Raw genomic sequence first — 19402 nt, 5'->3', positions numbered from 1 at the left:
GCTGAGAGTTTCCTTTCTTTTGAATTGGTGATTTCTGGGATGGTGGGCACGATCTGTCCCTGCCAGAATTCCCTTTGTCCCATTTGGTTTGGCTTTCCTTGTGTCTCATAAATTCCGCTTTTTTTGTGTTCATCCTCAGCAATCCCTTCTCCCCAGCTTTGTTAACCTCCCCCTAAGCTTGGGATAACCCCCAGGCAATCATTTCACCTTGATCTTGTCTCAAGTTCCTGCTGTGGGGGTTCCCTGCAGTTCAGGTTCCAGGTGTCCACAGAGGAATGAATATTCTGAGGGGCTTGGTGGTCACTGGTGGTGGCAGCTGCCATCTGTCCCTAACCTGGGGTGGCCTTTGGGTGATGTGTGTACGGCAGTTCCTTCTCCACACACTTTGCCACGTCTGGAATTTTTCTGGGATGGATTTCCCAGGATGTGCTGACTGGATCCCACCTTCACCAGGCCTGGAGTTAATTCCATCCTGTTGCTCTCTTCTGTCCTTCTCTCATGGATTTAGGAGTGTTTGAGACAGGGAACTGTTCTCTTTAATCCTCTAAAACCAGTACTGGCCCCCAAACCTGGATGGTGGCATCTCCCAAGCTGTTCCCAGCTGTTATTTGGGCAAGAACCAATTTGCCAGGACCAAAAGTGCCCTGAAGTCTGGAAAGCAGGGCAGATTTTCCTGCCTTTCTTCCCTTTTGCTATTGTCAGAGTTATTTGCCTTCCAGTAATTTCCTTGGCAAATAAACACGATGCTTCATTAGCATTTGAGATACTTATTTTCATCCTTATTACAACCAACAACTTACAAAACAACTTGACATGTATTTTATTTCTTTTTTCTGTGCAAACAGGGAACTTGTACAACAAAATAAAGGAGATGCAAATGATCTGTGGCTAAACTTGACAGGGTTTTCCATTTAATATCATTAGGCTCCATGTTCCTATTTACAATTAGCTCTGAAATCTGCTTACACACTCTGGTGTTTGCTATTCCTGTAGAAAGCAAGGGAGTACAGGATGTGTTCAGGAGAGGCACAGCCAGGAAATACTGAGAGAAAGAATCAACAGCACAAATAATTTGCTGTTTACAGTGTTTTGATGGAATTGCTCAGTGTAAAGATAAAAGCCTTGGCCTTGAGAGAGCACCTGAGAACTTCATTCAGTTCCTGACATTCTTTTGGTCTCCTATTGGAAGGTCTTGTTTCGGATGGCGGTATGTTTGTGTAAGAAATTTTTCAAAAAATGTGGATTATTTGTTTCCATGGTTCAGAAGGAGGGATCCTGGCCCTGGGGCAGCCCTGGAGGCACCTCTGCAGTGCTGTGTCCAGCTCTGGATGCTGAGCACAGCAGGGCCAGGAGCTCCTTGAGCAGCCCTGAACAGATTGCCCAGAGAGCCTGGGGGCTCTCCCTGTGAAAGTTTATAACTCAATTGAATGCAGAACAAAACATTGAGTAGAAATAATAGTTGCCAGTTACTCACAATTTTCTGTGTGACTTTTAGGTTGGTTCTACTTTTAAGAATTGTTAGTTCTCTTTTTCTTGTCTCTTCTTTTGTAGGTTTTTGTGAAAAGTCACGTTAAATGTACTTCCCTCTCCAAGAGAGCTGGAGAGGGAAGTACATTTGGACAAGGGATGGAGGGACAGGACACAGGGAATGGCTCCCACTGCCAGAGGGCAGGGCTGGATGGGGTATTGGGAATTAGGAATTGTTCCTTGGGAGGGTGGGCAGGATGCCCAGAGCAGCTCTTTTTTAAGTCATTAAGACATCAGCCCAGCACCACCATGTTCACCACTAGCCCAGGTCCTCAAGGTTTTTGAATGCTTCCAGAGATGCTGAATTCCCTGGGCAGCCAATTAAGTGCTTGGGAGCCCTTTCTGTGTAGGAATTTTCCCTTATATCCAATCTAAACCTCCCCTGGTGCAACCTGAGGCCATTTCCTTCCACCCTGTCCTTTGTTACCTGGGAAAAGAGACTGCCACTCACTTCATGTCCATTTTCGTTTCCACAGGGCAGTAGAACAGCACAAATTTAGTTAATCACATCTAATATTCTTTCTTATTCAGATTTTAGTTTTTAGAAGAGCTTTCAGATCACAGGTATAGTGAAATGCTGTGAGTTCTTAGCAATCTCCTCCAAAATGTTTGGTTGCAGTTCCCTCAACTTTGTCTTTATGCTGAGAAGTGCTCCAAGAACTTTTGGTGAGGGTGATTTCCCTGTGGAAAAGGAGCAGGTCTGGCTGAAGGGGAAAATTAAATCAATCATAGTTTGCAGGTCAGGTGATGAAAAGTTTAAAAGCCTGCTCCTCAGGTAACACTTTGATGCTGGTTATGTCCTTGCTGCCTCCCTGACAGCCAGGTCAGCAAAGGGTGAAATAATTGACTGGCTCTGGGGAACAGTGTGGCTTTTACAGGTTTGCTTTTTCCCCTGAGAACTGCAAAACTGCTGCTTAAAATTGGTTTTTGATGATAGCACTTTAGTGGCATTAGGGACTTGGGATTTGAGTGGGGAGGAATCACATAATCATGGAGCGGTTTGGGTTGGAATGGGACCTTAAAGGTCATCCTTGTTCCATCCCCTGACATGGGCAGGGCCACCTTCCACTTGTCCCAACCTGTTCTTGAACACTTCCAGAGAAAGGAAGGTGTGGAGAAGAAGGCAGTGCTTGATTGCCAAAGCAACAAAACTGCTTAGGAGAAACTTTTCTTAATGGAAAATAAAGTTGATCCAGGCAGGATGTAGTGCCAGGTATTGCTAGTTTTCCTGTTTCTAGAGGGATGTCTGCAAACACAACCAGGAGCTGGGGCAGATTTATTGACAATAAATCTGGGGGAAAAATCTAATAGAAGGATGTCAGACTGGTGTTTGTACCAGTTCTGGTCACTGTTATCCATCCCTCTGTTTGCTCCCAAAATCTCCTGCTCTGGGATTCTGCTCCTAAACCTGGTGTGATCCTCACTCAGCCACTCTCTTGTCAGTTGTTTGGAATTCTGACTCCTTGACAGCAGCGTGATCAGAGGCTGATGCACAGCTGTAGGTTACAAAGGGTGCTGTAGAATTCATGGATAACAAAGGCCTTCTTTACACTTTTTAGTCCTGTGATAAAGCAATTTTCAGGAAAAGAAAGGATTTGCTCTCTCCTGTGAGTGAGGATGCTTCTCTGTTCTCATAGAAGGTGAAATAGATAAGGAAATTGTGCATGTTATTCAATCTGCTTTAAAATCCAGCTTGCTCTTCTTCTGTAGTGCTCCACTCCTCACCTCAAGGATTCCTTTGGCCTCTGGGCAAAAATAGGAGGGATCTCACAGCAGGAATGTTGTGAGGTTGAATTACTGCTTAACAAGACTTGTATCCAAATTTAGTTGAAGATGGAAATTTTGGTCTGTGATATTTTTTTGTGTTTGATGAATCCAGGGGAGGCACCAGGATGGGCAGAGGGATGGAGCAGCTCTGCTGGAAGGAAAGGCTGGCACAGCTCAGGGTGCTCACCTGGAGAGGAGAAGCTTTTGGGTGACCAAATTGTGGCCTTGCAGTGCCTGAAGAAACCAAGAGGAAAAAAACATGGAGAGAGACAATTTCCAAGAGTTTGAAGTGCCAGGACAAGGGGGAATGGGTTCCCAGTGCCAGAGGGCAGGGCTGGATGGGATACTGGGAATTAGGAATTGTTCCCTGGCAGGGTGGGCAGGCCCTGGCACAGGGTGCCCAGAGCAGCTGGGGCTGCCCCTGCATCCCTGGCAGTGCCCAAGGCCAGGGGGGCTTGGAGCAGCCTGGGACAGTGGAAAGTGTCCCTGTCATGGCAGGAGTAAAAGATGAACTTTAAAAATGTTCCCTTCTGGCCCAGGCCATTCTGTGATTCCAGGATTCTGTGGTCACTGGGGGTCCATCCCTACATTTCCCCCAAACTCTCCTTTTTATTCATTTTCAGAGCCTCAGGTTACAGGGTCTTTCACCTTCCCAGCATCTGGAAACAACTGGGAGACTGGAGCCAGCCTCAGACTAAACACATTGGGGAAGACATTTAGAAAATAAGTTCTAATGGCTCTGCTCTGTGGGGCACCAAGAAAATCCAGATCTGCTGGCAATGCTCTTTTTTTTTTCCCAGGGTTGCTTTCCTGCAGGAAAACCAGTGTGAACATATAAAGAGGACAGAAAAGCATCAGTAAATTGTCCATCTTTTGCCTCCTTAATAAAAGAAAACAGCTGCATGTGGTGCATAGAAGATGTCAAGGAAATATTAAGAAAAATTATGCAAACCCATGAGCAATGTTTAGACAGGCTCTGATAATTTTAATAATTCAGGGTTAGAGCAGAGCAGTGCAGGCTCCTGCTGCTCCTCTCCAAATGGTTTGCAAACAGACCCCAGGATGGCTCCAAATTAAGGTGAAAGCATTCAAGTCATTTAATTCACACCTTCAGCACCCACTGCTGATCACGGTGCTCCCAAAGAACTGCTCCATCTGATTCATTATTTAGGAGTCCTTGTGTGTTTAAAGTGTAAATGAGGCTTTTCTAAACAGAGAGCAAATAAACCTCATTGTTGATGGGCTTGAGAAGTGGCTCAAGGAATTGGAAAGCAAACAGGATTTACAAAACCGGTTTTAAGTATTTATTTGAGACCTGGCACGGCCCCAGACTGTGCCCAGGACCTCCAAAAGGGATTACCTGGATATGTGGGGTGTGAGGGAAGCATGATGGATCTTCATCTCTGTGGGTTTTGTGCAGAAACATTCATTTGGATGAAAGTTTTCATCAGAATTTCCCTGGCCAAGGCCATGCCCCACTCACAAGTGGGGCATGAGATGAGATGAGTCCCCCCCATTCCTCAAGCCCAGAGATGGATTTAAGGTTAATTCTGAAAAATAGGTTCCTATTTTGAGACACAAACTCAGCAAAGCTTGGCATCTCATCAGTGGCATAAAACTATAATTCCAAAGATGTCATATTCCTAGAATCAGAATCAAAATTAGATATTTTTCCATTTTCTGTTGAACAGGAATGGAAGTATGGTATCCTCAGGAAAATGTGAATGAAACAGAGCAACCAGGGGCTCCAGTTCATGGGGATCTTGTGCGTAGAGGATCATCAAGGAAGAGGCACCAAAGACCCTTTGTCTCACATCCAAATCTTCCAAAATCCTGGGCTTATGTGTAGGAAAAGAGCTAAGAAAGCCTCATTGCTTCAACTTTCTCTTTCTTCCTACACTGAGTTCTGGGTTTTGCAGGTTTTCCCATTTGGCAGGAGGACCTTACAAGCCTGCAGCCCTTCTCTGGTCTCCTTGTTGCAGAGCAAAAATCCTGGGGGATTTTTGTATCGCATTTGGCATTTGAGGTGGTTGGAGGTGACACCAACACCGGTGTCAGCTCGGGCTGCTCCCTGTTTTTGGGGTGTGTGGGCACCCAGAGTGTGGTCTTGTCTTCCCAACACACCAAAGGAGGCAGATCTCTGATGAAAACCAATGCACAGTTATCAAACCTGACAGGGAATATTTCCAGGGACTTAAAACGAGCACTATTGGAAAATGATCCATGAGGGATTTCAGGAGGGAATGGAAGGACTGCAAACACCAATAATATCACACATGGTCTGCAGTTGCCTCCAAAATAAATCACTGCAGTGGGCACTGAATTAATTCTAATTTTCAACAGCAGTATTTTTGGGAGCTGTGCTTTTTGACCTCTGGGTGTGAATTTCTGTCCCATTTAAGGACTGGTCATTGTACAATTTGCAGGTTGCAGTTTCTGGTTTAAATCTGCCCCATTTGGCCTCAATAGGACAAGATGGAGCCATGGTTTCAGTGCATTCAACCCATGAATTTGAGGAAAAGTTTAGGAAAAGAAATCCCTAAGTTAGCAAAGATGAAAATACATTTAAAGGAAAGTGCTTGGGCTTTTGAGTTGAGCAGATTTGAGTTAGGTGAACAAAAATATACTGGATAAAATTTGGTTTGCTTTGACTTGGGACCTATGGAGCAGACAAAGAATAAACACGACATTTATTAGCATAGTCTCAATAAAATAAGCCAGGTCTGAAATAGAACTAAGATTGGGTTTGTGATAATATATTCAAATGGGAAAACTTGGATATCTCTGGGAGCGTGGCTCCTTTTAAGTGCAAATCATTCTGGTTGCAGGTACCAAACTCCATAATCAATGTACATAATCAGAGGATTTGTGTTCCCAGGAGCTCAGCCCTGCCTGGGAATATGCACAAACCCCCAAAGTAGCAAAATAAACTCTGGAGTTTTCATCAGGGGAGGGTGTAAGGAGCTTGCTCTCAGGAGTGGGAGAACCCTCCGGGTGAAAAGTAGTTGCAGAACTGAGTGCTGTGGCAAGAACTCATCCCTTGCTTTTGAACGTCATCCCATAAGGTGGAATCGTGTAAAGTTTCATGATCCCAAGCTCCTTTGTGCTCCAAGGTTTCCCTGTACTGGTTCTCCCTCCTCTCTGAGTGTTTCCTTGAGTGTTTCCTTCCCCAGTATTCCATAATATATTGGTGGAAGGTTGGACTCGATGTTCTTAGTGGTCTTTACCAATCTTAGTGATTCCATGTGGATGGAAGTAAAACTTGGTGAGGTTTCTGCTCTGTCTCAAAATATCAGGACCATAGAATAAAGACCCATCAGTCCATTCAGCTGGATCCAAGGAGAAGATGTTATTTTCAGGAGGTTTTGTCTGAAGACATCCAGTGCTGAAGGTCCCCTTTTTATAGAGTCTCATGGTTTTTCCTGGATTTTCATGAGGAGCTGGATGTTTGGTTCTTATCCCAGTGCCTGGATCCAGTGCTACCAGCTCTGAGCCCTTTCCAGTCTCTGGCCAGTTTGGGTGCTCATTTGCATTGCCTCGAGGTGAGGACACAAACCTGGGTTTGCTCTGGTTTTGCTGCACAGCAGCATTTTTCTTCTTCACTTGGACTTGAGTCATTCTGAAAGCATTTTCCCTCATTGTCTGACCTTGATGGAATACAGGGATGGCTCCTGGGATCATTGCCTAGGATCATTCAGGGATGATGCTGGTTTTTTTATTTCCCACAGAGGAGTTTGCCTATGTACAGGAAAAATCCACAGGAAGCTTCCTGGTGCTTATAGACTCATGGATCTCCTGATTTGGAAAATTCCCACAAGGATCATCCAGTCCCACACTTGGCTCTGCCCAGGACACCCCAACAATCCCACCTGGAGCATTGTCCAAGCACTCCTGGAGCTCTGGCAGCCTTGGTGCCATGTCCATTCCCTTTTCAGTGTCCCAGCACCCTCTGGGTGGTCAAGCTCCCTTGACCAAAGGCTGTGGCACTGGAGGAAATTTCCATAATTCCTGAAGCTCCCTCCCTGGAAAACCTGCAGAGTGGTTGTGTTGAGCCTCTTTATTCAGAATATTGTTGTTGTTGTGTCCTAAAAATTCTAAATCACCTTCAAAGTTGCCAAAGTCTGTTGGGAAGGGAGGTAAGAAACAAAGGGAAGGCTGGAATAGCCTGGAGAGGTTTTATCTCACCCCTGGCTGTGGGATGTGCATTTTTATTACTTATCTGCTGTCTGGTACAAAGAGGAATATTTTCTTCTTCAAATGCTCCCAGAAAGTTTAGTCTGTGGTTTGTTTTGTTGTTGTTTTGTTTGGATTTTTTTTTGTTTTGATTTGGTTTCTTTTTGGTGCCTTTTTTTTTGTTTTTGTTTTGTTTTTGGTTTTTTGTTGTTGTTGTTTATTTGGTTGTTTTTTGTTGAAAACCTTTTCATTGTGTATAGGATGCTTTATAAAGTACCAGTTTTGTTCATGGCCAATTTTTGTGTCTGGTATGAGGAGAGCACCAACCTGGGGATGTTTTTTAGCAAGAACCAGCAGGTTTTGTGTAGGCAATGGACAATCTTATGTCAACCTTATCAATCTGTTTCTGGTCCCACTGGCTAAACTAAAAACCAAAAAAGAAATCTTTTTTCAGAATTTCATTTCAGGGGATATTTTACCCCTGTGGGGTTGCCAGGGACTCAACCAGTCAATACCGATATTGAGCGTCTTCCAACTGATCAATTTTTATCCATTTAGTTTTTGTCATCTCTTGCACCTTGTTGTACCAAGAGGTCTGTAAGGCTTTATCACCAGCCCCCTGGGCAGATAAGCAGGGTTAATGTTGCTGCCTTCTCAGTGTGTGAGCTTTTAAAACCCCTTGAAGAAGAGCCTTGTGGTTTGCAAATATCTCAAACATCTTTTTTTTTTTTTCACCTGCAAAGCCAGTAAGAGGCAAGAATAACAATGTTATTCTGGAGCCAAGGAACTTGTGGAAGAGGGAGCTGGAATTCAATTTCAAATCCAGATCTGTCCTAAGCACCCAGGCCACCAGGTTAGGTGGGTCTTTGGGCTGATCTTGGACAGGTATTTGCATATGCAATAGATGCTTTTTATTTCAATTATGAAGCAGGATGCAGGGTTTTTTTTTTTTTTTTTTTTCATCCTAAAAGCAATCCTATGTAAATTATATTTTACAGAGCTTGGATTTTGAGTAGCAATTGAATGTAAACAGGTTTTGGAGAGAGGGGCTGCATTTACCTTCTGTGCCATTCAGAGTTAGAGCACGTTCAAAAAAGTTTGGAAATGTTAAGGAAAATAGAAAATATTCCCAGAAGGAGGTGTTTTTGAAGACTGAAATGTAGAAAATGATCCCCTGGAGGGGGAACCTCAGTTCTCCAATCTCCTGCATATTCATTTGGTTTTCCACTTGGGATGCAGAGTATTGCTGGACATTTAAAGACTTTGCAGGCCACAGCCCAATCCCATAAGTACATTCCTGCGTTGCAAAAATAGATCTAAATGCAGAGAAAAGCCTTGTTGATGTTTAGAGACTTTCCAACCCCACTGGTGCCTTCCAGCCCAAACCACTTCATGATTCAATTAGGTTTATTCCCAGACCAGTGATAATTCCTTTACAATTTACAAAAGGGCTCTGCCAAAGCATTCAACTAAAATGATCCCAGGATGTCTCAAAATCATTCAGGAAGTGACTCCTAACAGGGCAATGCCAGGCTCCTGTCTTTAGCAGAGCATAACCAGCAGATCCCACATGTCAAGGCTTTTTGCACCTGAGTCCAATGCCCTTCCCATAGAATGTTCACCTGAGATTGGGCTGTAAAATCAAAACCTTCCCTTTTACTTCAGCCTGGTGAACATTTTCAGCTCCTGGATTCTGAAATTGTTAAAATACTTACAGCACTTGATAGTTTTTCTTCTTGTTGTCCTGTTTTGCAGCCCTTTTTGAATAATTGCAACAAGCTCAGAAAAAAGATGTTCCCTCTGGCAATAAAACATCTTTTCTCTCTTGTCGAGCCTGTTGGGTTCTGCCTGGTTTTGTTGCTTTTTTAGCCAACAGCTTCCTTGACATTGATTCCTTGACGCTTATCCTGTAGTAAACCTTTGGAAATCTGTATGGTCATTCCACAAGGTGCCTCAGTCATCAATCAGGGAAAAGCAGCCAGATTGTGTGGTTTCCATGGAAGATGGAAAGCTGGTCTTAAAATCTGCTTGTGGTGACGGGCAATCAAAATTTCCCATCAGGTTTTTTTTTCTTTTTTGTTTAATTAGCCAGGAAAAATATCCCTGATGGTAGTCGTGGGTGTCCTTTCCAGTGGCTTGTGTACAAAGGACAGAAGGGCTGGCCCTGCTGAGGGACCCCAGGGGCTGTGCCCAGTTCTGGGTCCCCAATGCAGGAAGGACCTGGAGGGGCTGGAGCGTGTCCAGGGCAGGGAACGGAGCTGGGGAAGGGGCTGGAGCCCCAGGAGGGGCTGAGGGAGCTGGCAAGGGGCTCAGCCTGGAGCAAAGGAGGCTCAGGGGGACCTTGTGGCTCTGCACAACTCCCTGCCAGGAGGGGACAGCCAGGGGGGGTCGGGCTGTGCTGCCAGGGAACAGGGACAGGACAAGGGGAAAGGGCCTCAAGCTGGGCCAGGGGAGGCTCAGCTTGGCCAGCAGCAGGAATTTCTGCATGCAAAGGGTGCTCAGGCCTTGGCAGGGGCTGCCCAGGCAGCTTTGCAGTGCCCAGCCCTGCAGGTGTCCCAGGAAGGGCTGGAGGTGGCACTCAGTGCTCTGGGCCCTGGGCACAGCTGGGACTCCATGGGCTGGCAGGGATTTTCCAGCCTCAGGGATTCTGGGATTGTTTGAGTTTTTGCTTGTGCAATAAAATTTCAAAGCAGATTTTCTGTAATCTCATTTTATCAGTGAGTTCCAAATACCACCAGACTGGTTTGCTTTACTGCTGGCATTTATAGGAAACCTGGTGGTGCAGACACATCAGATTTATCATTAGGAGGTTCCCTCCCTGGTATTTTAGGCAGGATGTAAGGAAAACCTTAGAGATATCTAAGAGGGAATGGGAAAGGCCTCTGAAATATCAGAGACTTCATAAAGTAGAAAAATAAAACTTTAAGGATGGCTATTAAAAGGCTGATTTGCAAACTGCTGTCTCTCAGAGAGAGAATACAGGTGCTTCATGAATATCTGAGGAAAATCCAGCACGTTTTTAAGAAGAAAAGAATCCCTGGATCAAACCAAAGCAAACAAAAGTGCTTTGTGAAACCAAGCAGGGAGTGAAGCAGAGCAGGGTCCAATGAGATGCAGAATCAAGGCAGTGAGTTCAGTGAAGTGATGGTGCTTGACTGCAGACTGTGAAATTCATCATCACAGATTTTAAGTTGCTTAGATGTTTTTATAAGTAAATTTGGATTACCAACCCTTCTTTGTATCGTCATTGAGGCACACTAATGAGGACAGTGCACAAACTGGTGGATTTTATAGATTTGGCAGGACTTGAGTAGACATCAACACTTGGCAGGGTCACAGGGTTCAAAATGAGCGGGGTTTTCCTGGTGAAATCCTCTTTTTGTTAAAACTAGTGCTTGTCTCCCAAAAGATGCCAGGCCAAGCTCCTGGTGCAGAGTAGAACTGTACAGATGTTATTGAACAGGAAATTGTGCCAAGAGCCATAAAACGCCTGGGTAAAAACAATGTTTCTCATGTGGCTAAAAAGCTGCTGCTCCTTGAACTTGAAACCAGCCTTTGGTGCAAAGTTTTGCAGTTCTATTCCCAAATATTTGGCAATTTTCTTCCTGTCATCTCTACTGTGTCAGAAAAAAAGGTAGTTTCAAAAGAAATGATTTTTAAGTCACTGTGGTGTTTTCCCCCACAGGACTTGCAACCAGTTTGCTGGGGTTAAGATCAGTGATTATTTTACTGTTTTAGCAAAAAAAATCAGCCTCTCTTGGATGAATATTTTTATACAGAGTCGCTGTTATAAAATGAAGGTGTAAAGAAACTTCGTGCTACACTTCGGAATAAATTATTTGGGTCCTTAATGACAGGAGGTTACATGGTAAATATTTTAACCTAATTTAAATGTTCTGCAGCTACTGACATTCACAGATTTTCTTCATAACTGCTGGTGAACTTCCACAAAGATAATTCCTGTTAATATTTTGGTGTGAAGCAAACTGGGGAGTGTTAATTTTTCAGAAAAACGACATTTTTCAGCGCAGTGGATATAAATGCTGTGCGTGCAAATCTGTGGTACTGGAGGGCAACACTTGGGGAGGTTTTTGATGTTTGGGAAGTGAGCTGGGAGTGTTTTCCACAGGACATTGTGTGGGCAGTGAGCTGACTGCTGAAAGGGAGCAGGATGGGACAGGGTAGTCTCTTGTGAGACCCCACCTGGAATTCTGTGCATTGTTCTGCCGAGGAGGGACACGGAATTGTTGGAGCAGCTCCAGAGGAGGCCATGGAGTTGTTGAGGGCTCTGGAGCATCTTCACTCTGGAGCCAGGCTAGGAGAGCTGGGAATGCTCAGCCTGGAGAAGGGAAGGGTGTGTGGAGACCTCACAGCTCCTTCCAGGGCCTGAAGGGACACAGGGGAGCTGGAGAGGGACCCTGCAAGAGCAACTGGAGGGACAGGACAAGGGGGAATCAGTTCAGCCTGACAGAAGGAAAATTTAGGTTACATTTAAGGAATTCTTCGCTGTCAAAGGATGCCCAGAGAAGGTGTGGCTGCCCCTGGATCCCTGGAAGTGCCCAAGGCCAAAGCCGGGGCTAGTGGAAGGTGTCCCTGCCCATGGCACAGGGTGGAATTTTGGATCTTTAGGATCCCTCCCAACCCAAACCCTTCTGGGTTGCTGTGATTCCATGGAAAGACCCACATTGAGAACTGGCTGCTCCTCTCAGTACCACCCTTATCTTGTGGCTGTAGTCTCCACATCCTTGTGCTGCAGTTCAGTTTCTGCTGCAGATCAACTCCAGGTACAAACCCTCTTTTTTCCTGGAGAGCTTTATGTAGCTGTGCTTTTTTCCTCCCCTCATCACCTTGATGTGTCGCTCTCGCTGCAGAAAATTTATTCCAAGTTTGGTTGTTATTTCCGTGCTTTCATTTGTTCGAGGTGAGATTGGGGGATGATTGCTCAATGAAGAAAAAGCTCATCCTGTTAAGTAGATAGCTGGATGTGACAAGTCTCATTGTCAATTTAAATCATTGCAAGTGCTTCTTCTGGCATTGTCTGATACAGCTGCAGTGTCACAGGCAGTTTTTTATTACAGATAATAAGGTTCAGACTCTTTAAACATCACTCAAAACATAAAACAGCACAAAGCCAAGGTAGAAAACAGCATTTTCGGTGTCACAGTGCTTGCAGAAATACACAGGAATGTGGATTCCCTATAAATTCCTCCCTGGGCCGTTCACTGTCGTTGCAGGCACTATCCTGGTTGACAACATGCTGATCAAAGGGACAGCAGGAGGGCCTGACCCCACCATCGAGCTCTCCCTGAAGGACAACGTGGATTACTGGGTGATCCTGGACCCCATCAAGCAGACCTTGTACCTGAACAGCACCGGCCGCGTGCTGGACAGAGATGTGAGTCTGGCCTTGCTGTTCTCCCCCACAAACACGTTCACCTCTAATTATCCATGCACACAAACCCTGCTCGAATAGAATCCCTGCATCTCTCTTGTCCCCAGATGGATGTGAACAGAGTTCATCTGATCCTTTTTTTAGGATTTATTGGGAGCACACAGGAACTTGACCTTAGGTGCAAATATTACTGTGGACAAACACAACAACAAAGAACAAAAAAACCTGATGTTAAGAGTTTTACATCTGACCAAACTTGACTCATTTGTTGACTTAAATTTTTATTCTGGTTTGCTGGCTGCTTACCCTGTGCCCTGTGACATTTATTAGCAGGCTGCTGTCCCTGTGTACACTGAATTATGAGCTGTGAGAAGTGACGAGTCGTGCCTGCCACAATTCACTCACAAAGCTTGACATGTTCCATTGAGAACATGCTGCTTCACATTCTTTTTTTTAAGGCAGCCTAAAATATATTTGCCGTGCTCATTCCTGTTGGTGTTAAGGAAATATTGCCAGGGTAGGTTTGATTTTTATAAAAATAAAGATGAAAAGCACAAAATAAATTAAAAAAAAACTCGTTCCATTGAGAATGTGCTGGTTCACATTCTTTTTTTTTAAGGCAGCCTAAAATATATTTGCTGTGCTCATTCCTGTTGATGTTAAGGAAATATTGCCAGGGTAGGTTTGATTTTTATAAAAACAAAGATGAAAAGCACAAAATAAATAGGGGTGTTCTCATCTAGGCTAATTTCATTGAGGAGAAAACACTCTAAAAATAGAGACATTTCCTCACAGTGTTGCAACCTTGTGACAGAACCTGAAAGTAAAATTGACTTGCAAGTGCTTTAATCAATATGGCAAGAATACTCTAAAACTCAGGAGCTCTCCTTGGAGTGCAGGGAAGTTTGTTTTGTATTAGCTTGATTGATTAATTTGTCTTCTCCATGTGTTTTGAGATAAATTCATAAGTACCAAAAACAACATGCAAATTTCTCCTCATTTCCATTTGCTGGTGAAAGACACTAATTGAATTCAGCTGTTCTTAATTTTGTTTTAATTCACAAACTGTTTTCCCACGCAAAGCACCAAGTGTGGCGGAGTGGTCATGGTGGCAGAAGACTTTCTGGGAGAGTTGGCACTTCTTCAAGTGCCAGCCAGCAGCTGCTGGAGCAGCTTTGGCCTCTCAGATTTTATTTTAAGCCAGGGCAAAAAAATCAGAGCCTGGAATAGAAGGTAAGGCTGGAGAATCACTCTAGGAAATGTGGGGTCAATTCTTATCACCCCACACCCATCCGTAGGGAGTTAGGAACTAAAATCCCTGTTGCCTCAGGCCATTTATTGAAAATTTTTGTCACCTTAACATGAATCAAAGTCAATGCTTTACCCAAAGAACCTCATCAGATTATTTGAGTTTCCATATTAGTCACAGTCTAAACCAATTCCCATTCTTGTGAGTTCCCAGACACTTTACAGGGATGTTCTTTGCCAGAACTAGACTCAAGTCCCCTGGAAACAAGAGAAGTGTGTACATTTCTTAATTAAATTCAGGTAATAATGTGTTTACATTGGTATTTAGGGTTAATTCCTCATTTTTTACTATGAACTGGAACACTTCTTACCTCTAATGCTGTGCCCAGTCATTCATCTGTGACTATTTAAGTTTGGTGGGCTATGAGAAGGAGATCTGGGCTTTAAGGTGGCTCAGATTTTGGGTGTGATGCCCCCTGTGCCTCTCTTGCATGGCCTCGGGGTAGTGCAGTCACTCACAGCCCAAAGAAGAGGAGAGCAACCCTCAAAACCCCCAGGGACTGAGTAAAAATATGAAATGTGTGTCATGGGCTTTATAAATGTGGCTCTTTTGGGGAGGTGGGTTAGTGCTGGGTCAACAGCTGAACTCCATGGTCTGGGAGGTCTTTTCCAACCTTATGGATTCTCCTAAAGGACATTTCCAGCCTTTAGAACCAGGGCTGTGCTACCCCAGCACCACAGAACCATTCAGTGTGGGAGGGTCTCTTTTTATTAACAAAAACCCCAACCTGTTTTTCCCATCCTTCCACTCAAATCCACTTGACACTCTGAATGAAACCAATGAAACCAGGAGTTTTATTAAGTTGAACATTTAGATGAGTCTCTGATTCACAAATTATCCCATTCCCTATATTTGGATGCTCTTCCCATTTTTCTCTCGCTGCTGATTCAGTCAGCCTGATCCTGTCCTTTTTTTATTTCTTGCCTTCCTTGACAGCAAATCTTCCTAGATTCCATTGATTGTTACTAAGAATGGCAGTGTGTTTTCCAAATAAAATCAGATAAAAAGAAAATTCCACACTTTTCTTCCAAAACTTTAAGAAGAATGACCGGTGATAAATCAGAACTGAAGCTGCTGAAAGGTGCTGGGATGATTTGTCCCTGGTTTCATAAACAAATTTTGCCATTGTGCCATTGTTTATTTACATGTTTTTGTAAAGTCAGAATAGGAAATATTTCTCAAATATATTTAATTTCAAATAATTATATTATTCTTGGCCTTGAGTAATTAATCCAGATACACTTAGTATTGACTGCAGCTTATTAAAGGCAGCCTAAAAACTCTTGGATCTTACTGAAATGAGTAGTAAAAGCCATTCCAGCCTGAATTTCTTTGTCCATTCATCAGTTTGGGAGTTTTAGAGCACTGCTGTGTTCACTGCAGTGAGAAAAACAGGATTGTCCACACTGAAAGTTGTTTCTGAATTATTTGCAAATGTAAGTGGTAGCAAATGTGATTTATTTCAGACTTGACCTTTCAATTCAAGACAAGAAAGAAACAAGAAAGACTTTGGGGAGTGTCCAGAGGAGATCACAGATGCTCAAGGGCTGGAGCCCTTCTGCTCTGGAGCCAGGCTGGGAGAGCTGGGGGTGCTCACCTGGAGAGGAGAAGCTTTGGGGTGACCAAATTGTGACCTGAAGGAGCTGACAGGAAAGATGGAGAGGGACGTGGGACAAGGGGTGGAATGCCAGGATGCAGGGAATGAGTTCCCATTTCCAGAGGACAGGGTTAGGTTGGGTACTGGGAAGGAATTATTCCCTGTGATGGGGATGGTGGGGCACTGGCACAGATTTCCCAGAGAACCTGTGGCTGCCCCTGGATATGTCCAAGACCATGATGGGGCTTGGAGCAGCCTGGGACAGAGGATGGTGTCCCTGCCCATGGGATTTCCCAGAGCAGCTGTGGCTGCCCCTGGATCCCTGGCAGTGCCCAAGGCCAGGTTGGACAGGGCTCTGAGCACCCTGAGATAGTGGAAGGTGTAGGGGTGGAATGAGATGATCTTGAACGTCCTTTCCCACCCAAGCCCTTCTGGCATCCGTTGAACTCCCAATAAAAATAAACCAAAGGCTCAAACATTTTCCAGGTCCTTTACCACACCCTCTCTTTCCCCTTGCAGCCCCCCATGTCCATCCAGTCCATCGTGGTGCAGGTGCAGTGTGTGAACAAGAAGGTGGGCACCATCATCAACCACGAGGTGCGCATCGTGGTGCGCGACCGCAACGACAACTCCCCGCAGTTCCAGCAGCAGAGCTACTATGTGGCCGTCAACGAGGTCAGAGCTTCCTCCTCCTCCTCCTCCTCCTCCTCCTTTGGGTGGGGTCACTGCTAAATCCCAGCTTTCATTGCCTCATCCTTGAAAACCAAAAAATACGGTTGTTTTCTGTTGTGCTCGTCACTTTGGTAGGCTTCATCTAACATCTTATCCTGCTTTTCCTTAAGGAATACAAAGATCGGCAGTTTTCACCAGGAATATTGCAGAAGGCACCCAAATTTAAAGCAGTGTCTTCATGAATGAAACATTGTTTTCTGTTAAATTAAAGTACTTTTAACAACAAACCTATGGATGAAGAAAAAAAAGTAAAAAACCAGTCAAGGTTTTATTTACAATGTTGAAGCTTGGCAAAGTGCAGATGTGGTTTACTGCTGTTGCTCTGATGCCTGTGAAATGAATTATTTCATTTTCTATTATTTATTATGTTGTGGTTGGTTTGTTTTTTGTTTTTTTTTTTAATAGAGAACTGTGGATTGGACCACTGTATCATTTAAAGGAAAAAAAATATTTTCCTCTTGAGCTGGTACAACTTCATTTCACTTTCCAGTGAAGTTTTTCATTCTGTTAGGGACTGAATAAGCTGCCAATAAGCAGTACAAAAAAACCCAGTGTTTTCAGGGTTAGCATGTCAGGGCTTCAGTAATGAGTAGAAACAGGGACTTACATGAAGTAATGGAAATTATGTGGGCTGAAATTATGTGGAAAATGGAAAGATGGGTCAGTTTTGTGCAGATGAAGACCGAAAGAAGTAGAATTATATTTAAAAAAATAAATTATATTAAATACGCAGCCTGATGGGGTTTGATTTGTGAGGTGGGGGTCTGTGAAAGAGCATGGCTGCTTTGATTTAAATAGACTTGATTTGAGGAAATTTCCTATTTTGTTGTGTTTGGGATATTCAGCTTTTCAGTGTATCCTTGTGCTGTCTCTGGTCTCCATGACCACACATGTGCCCTGGGAAAAGGGTGGGCCATTGATGAGTTGAGGCCTAATTAACCCAAAAGTGTGGAGGAAAACCCCCCCAAATCCACACATTATATTGGACCTGCAACTGAGATAAAGATAAGCAAGATTTTTCAAACTTCCTGGTTTTAAATTAAATTTAATTTTAATTAAATTAAAACATTTTTTGCACTCCAGCTGCCTGTGTGACTTCCCACTGGAATCTGGGAGCCCTGGGAAGGTCCTCCATGGGCTTGTCCATGGTTTTCACATTGGCTTTCACGTGGCCATGGAATTTCTTTGTTTCTACAGACCCAGTGCAGGGAGGTTTCTGGTCCTGAGTAAAGGCAACATCAGCACAAGCCTGAAGTGCCAGTGTGGGTTGTGCTGCAGGGCCCAGATCACTTCCAAAACCTGCATCATTTCTGCAGTGAAACCAAAGACAGGCAGTATGGCTGCGCTGAGAAAACAAGGATTTTCCATAATTAGGGAGAAGTCCAAAAGGCAGAGTGCAAAATGCACCATTCCCAATCACTGGTGTTCAGAAATTGAGCAACGTTCTGAGGACACCAAGCATTTATTGGAATTATTGCTGGGCAAAATGCACTGTTGCTCTTTCCACCAGCTGCACCCTGATTTAATTAATTCCTTCTTTTCATTTTATCTCTGTTCCACGGATAACATCTGACATGGCACCACTGTGCCCTTGAGCAGCACCCTGTGAGTTCATGCTCTCATTAATTAATTAACAAAAAAATAATTCACAAAACATCTCAGACTCTCTCAAAGGTTTTAATGAGTGATTAAATGTTTTAATGCTCATTTATTCTGCTCATAATTGGAGCTGCCTCTGGTGAATTTAGCAACAGGAATGCACTGGGACGAAAGGTTTGTGGTTAATTTTTGCTTCTGTTTTCTGGTTGCTTGTAAACCAAAAAGCACAGAAATTTCTCTTGCATAAGGAACATAAAACAACTCAAAGAAGGAGCAGATTTTATTGTATTTTGGAGAAATTGAATGGTTTTTATGTACCTATAGAAGACCTATGAGTAAAGGTGATCCCAAATTGAAATGTGCAGAGAAATTATTGTGAGTGGTTTGAAAACGTGGCTTTTGCAGCTAAGAATCAAAATCTTCATTACCGGTTTTTTGAGGAATACTTTTTTGGTTAGGATTTTAATTCTGTTAAAGGTATGGAGCTGGGCAGTGTTGATGGAGGCTGGAATGTTTGTTGGATGAGGTGGCTTAGCTGGGAATGGCAGTGCTGAGATCCACATGAAGTTACAAATAAAATTGATTTCTTTAAAGTCTTAGTTGAAAACAGATTTTCTGTTTCCCCACCATTTTGGAGCCACTTTTCATTTTCCCTTCCTGGTGCTTTTACAAGTCCATGTGTCTCAGACAACTCCAACACCTCTCCCAAGCATTAGGAATCTCCACACGAAAGCAAAAACAAGTGAAGGTTGATGTCACCGTTTTTATGATAATGAGAAATCCTTGGGTTTTTGCGTGACATATTTTTATTTATATGAAAATATCCCATTGTTATTCAGTTAGGAAAAACTCCTGACAATGACATTAGCCTGGGGCTAAATTTGACCGTATTGGTGACTTGAAGATTTGAGTTATTGCCATATTAAACCCAAGTTCTGCAGCTAAGTTAAAATTCAGAAGAATTATGCAGCTCAGTTAATATTCCACAGGCAAATATATGGCATTGCCACAAGGGGTTTAAATTTATGGAGCTTAATACAGGGATTAGGAAGTAAAATCTTGTACTGCTGAGGCCCAGTGGTGGTGTCTGTGTTTTGTGTTCCACACAACTTATCTGATCATTTTTATCTGAGCTAAATGCAGCTCCAGTTTTGCATTCCCTGGGTTTTATAAAACTGACTTTCTTTGCTCTTAGTTTTTCACTTTCCTGAGTCCTACAGAGCAAGTCAGGAGCCTTTAATAGCAGATTCTGTTTGGAAGTAGAGGTGGAGCCCCTAGAACACTGCTGAAGTCAGTATTTATTAAA

The 19402-nt window shown here is 43.6% G+C and overlaps 1 protein-coding gene across 1 annotated transcript in view; it reads left to right on the top strand.

The window, feature by feature from the left end:
• Positions 1-19402, top strand: part of PCDH15 (protocadherin related 15) — a 514059-nt gene that overhangs the window by 306728 nt on the left and 187929 nt on the right. Inside the window, exons 7-8 of the mRNA XM_030950929.1 lie at positions 12702-12862; positions 16285-16440. Coding sequence (XP_030806789.1) covers positions 12702-12862; positions 16285-16440 — 317 coding nt within the window. The remainder of the gene's footprint in view (positions 1-12701; positions 12863-16284; positions 16441-19402) is intronic.

This window comes from Camarhynchus parvulus, chromosome 6 (assembly GCF_901933205.1).
Source record: "Camarhynchus parvulus chromosome 6, STF_HiC, whole genome shotgun sequence".
NCBI classification, from domain to species: Eukaryota; Metazoa; Chordata; class Aves; order Passeriformes; family Thraupidae; genus Camarhynchus; species Camarhynchus parvulus.
This window is presented reverse-complemented; position numbering and strand designations above follow the sequence as displayed.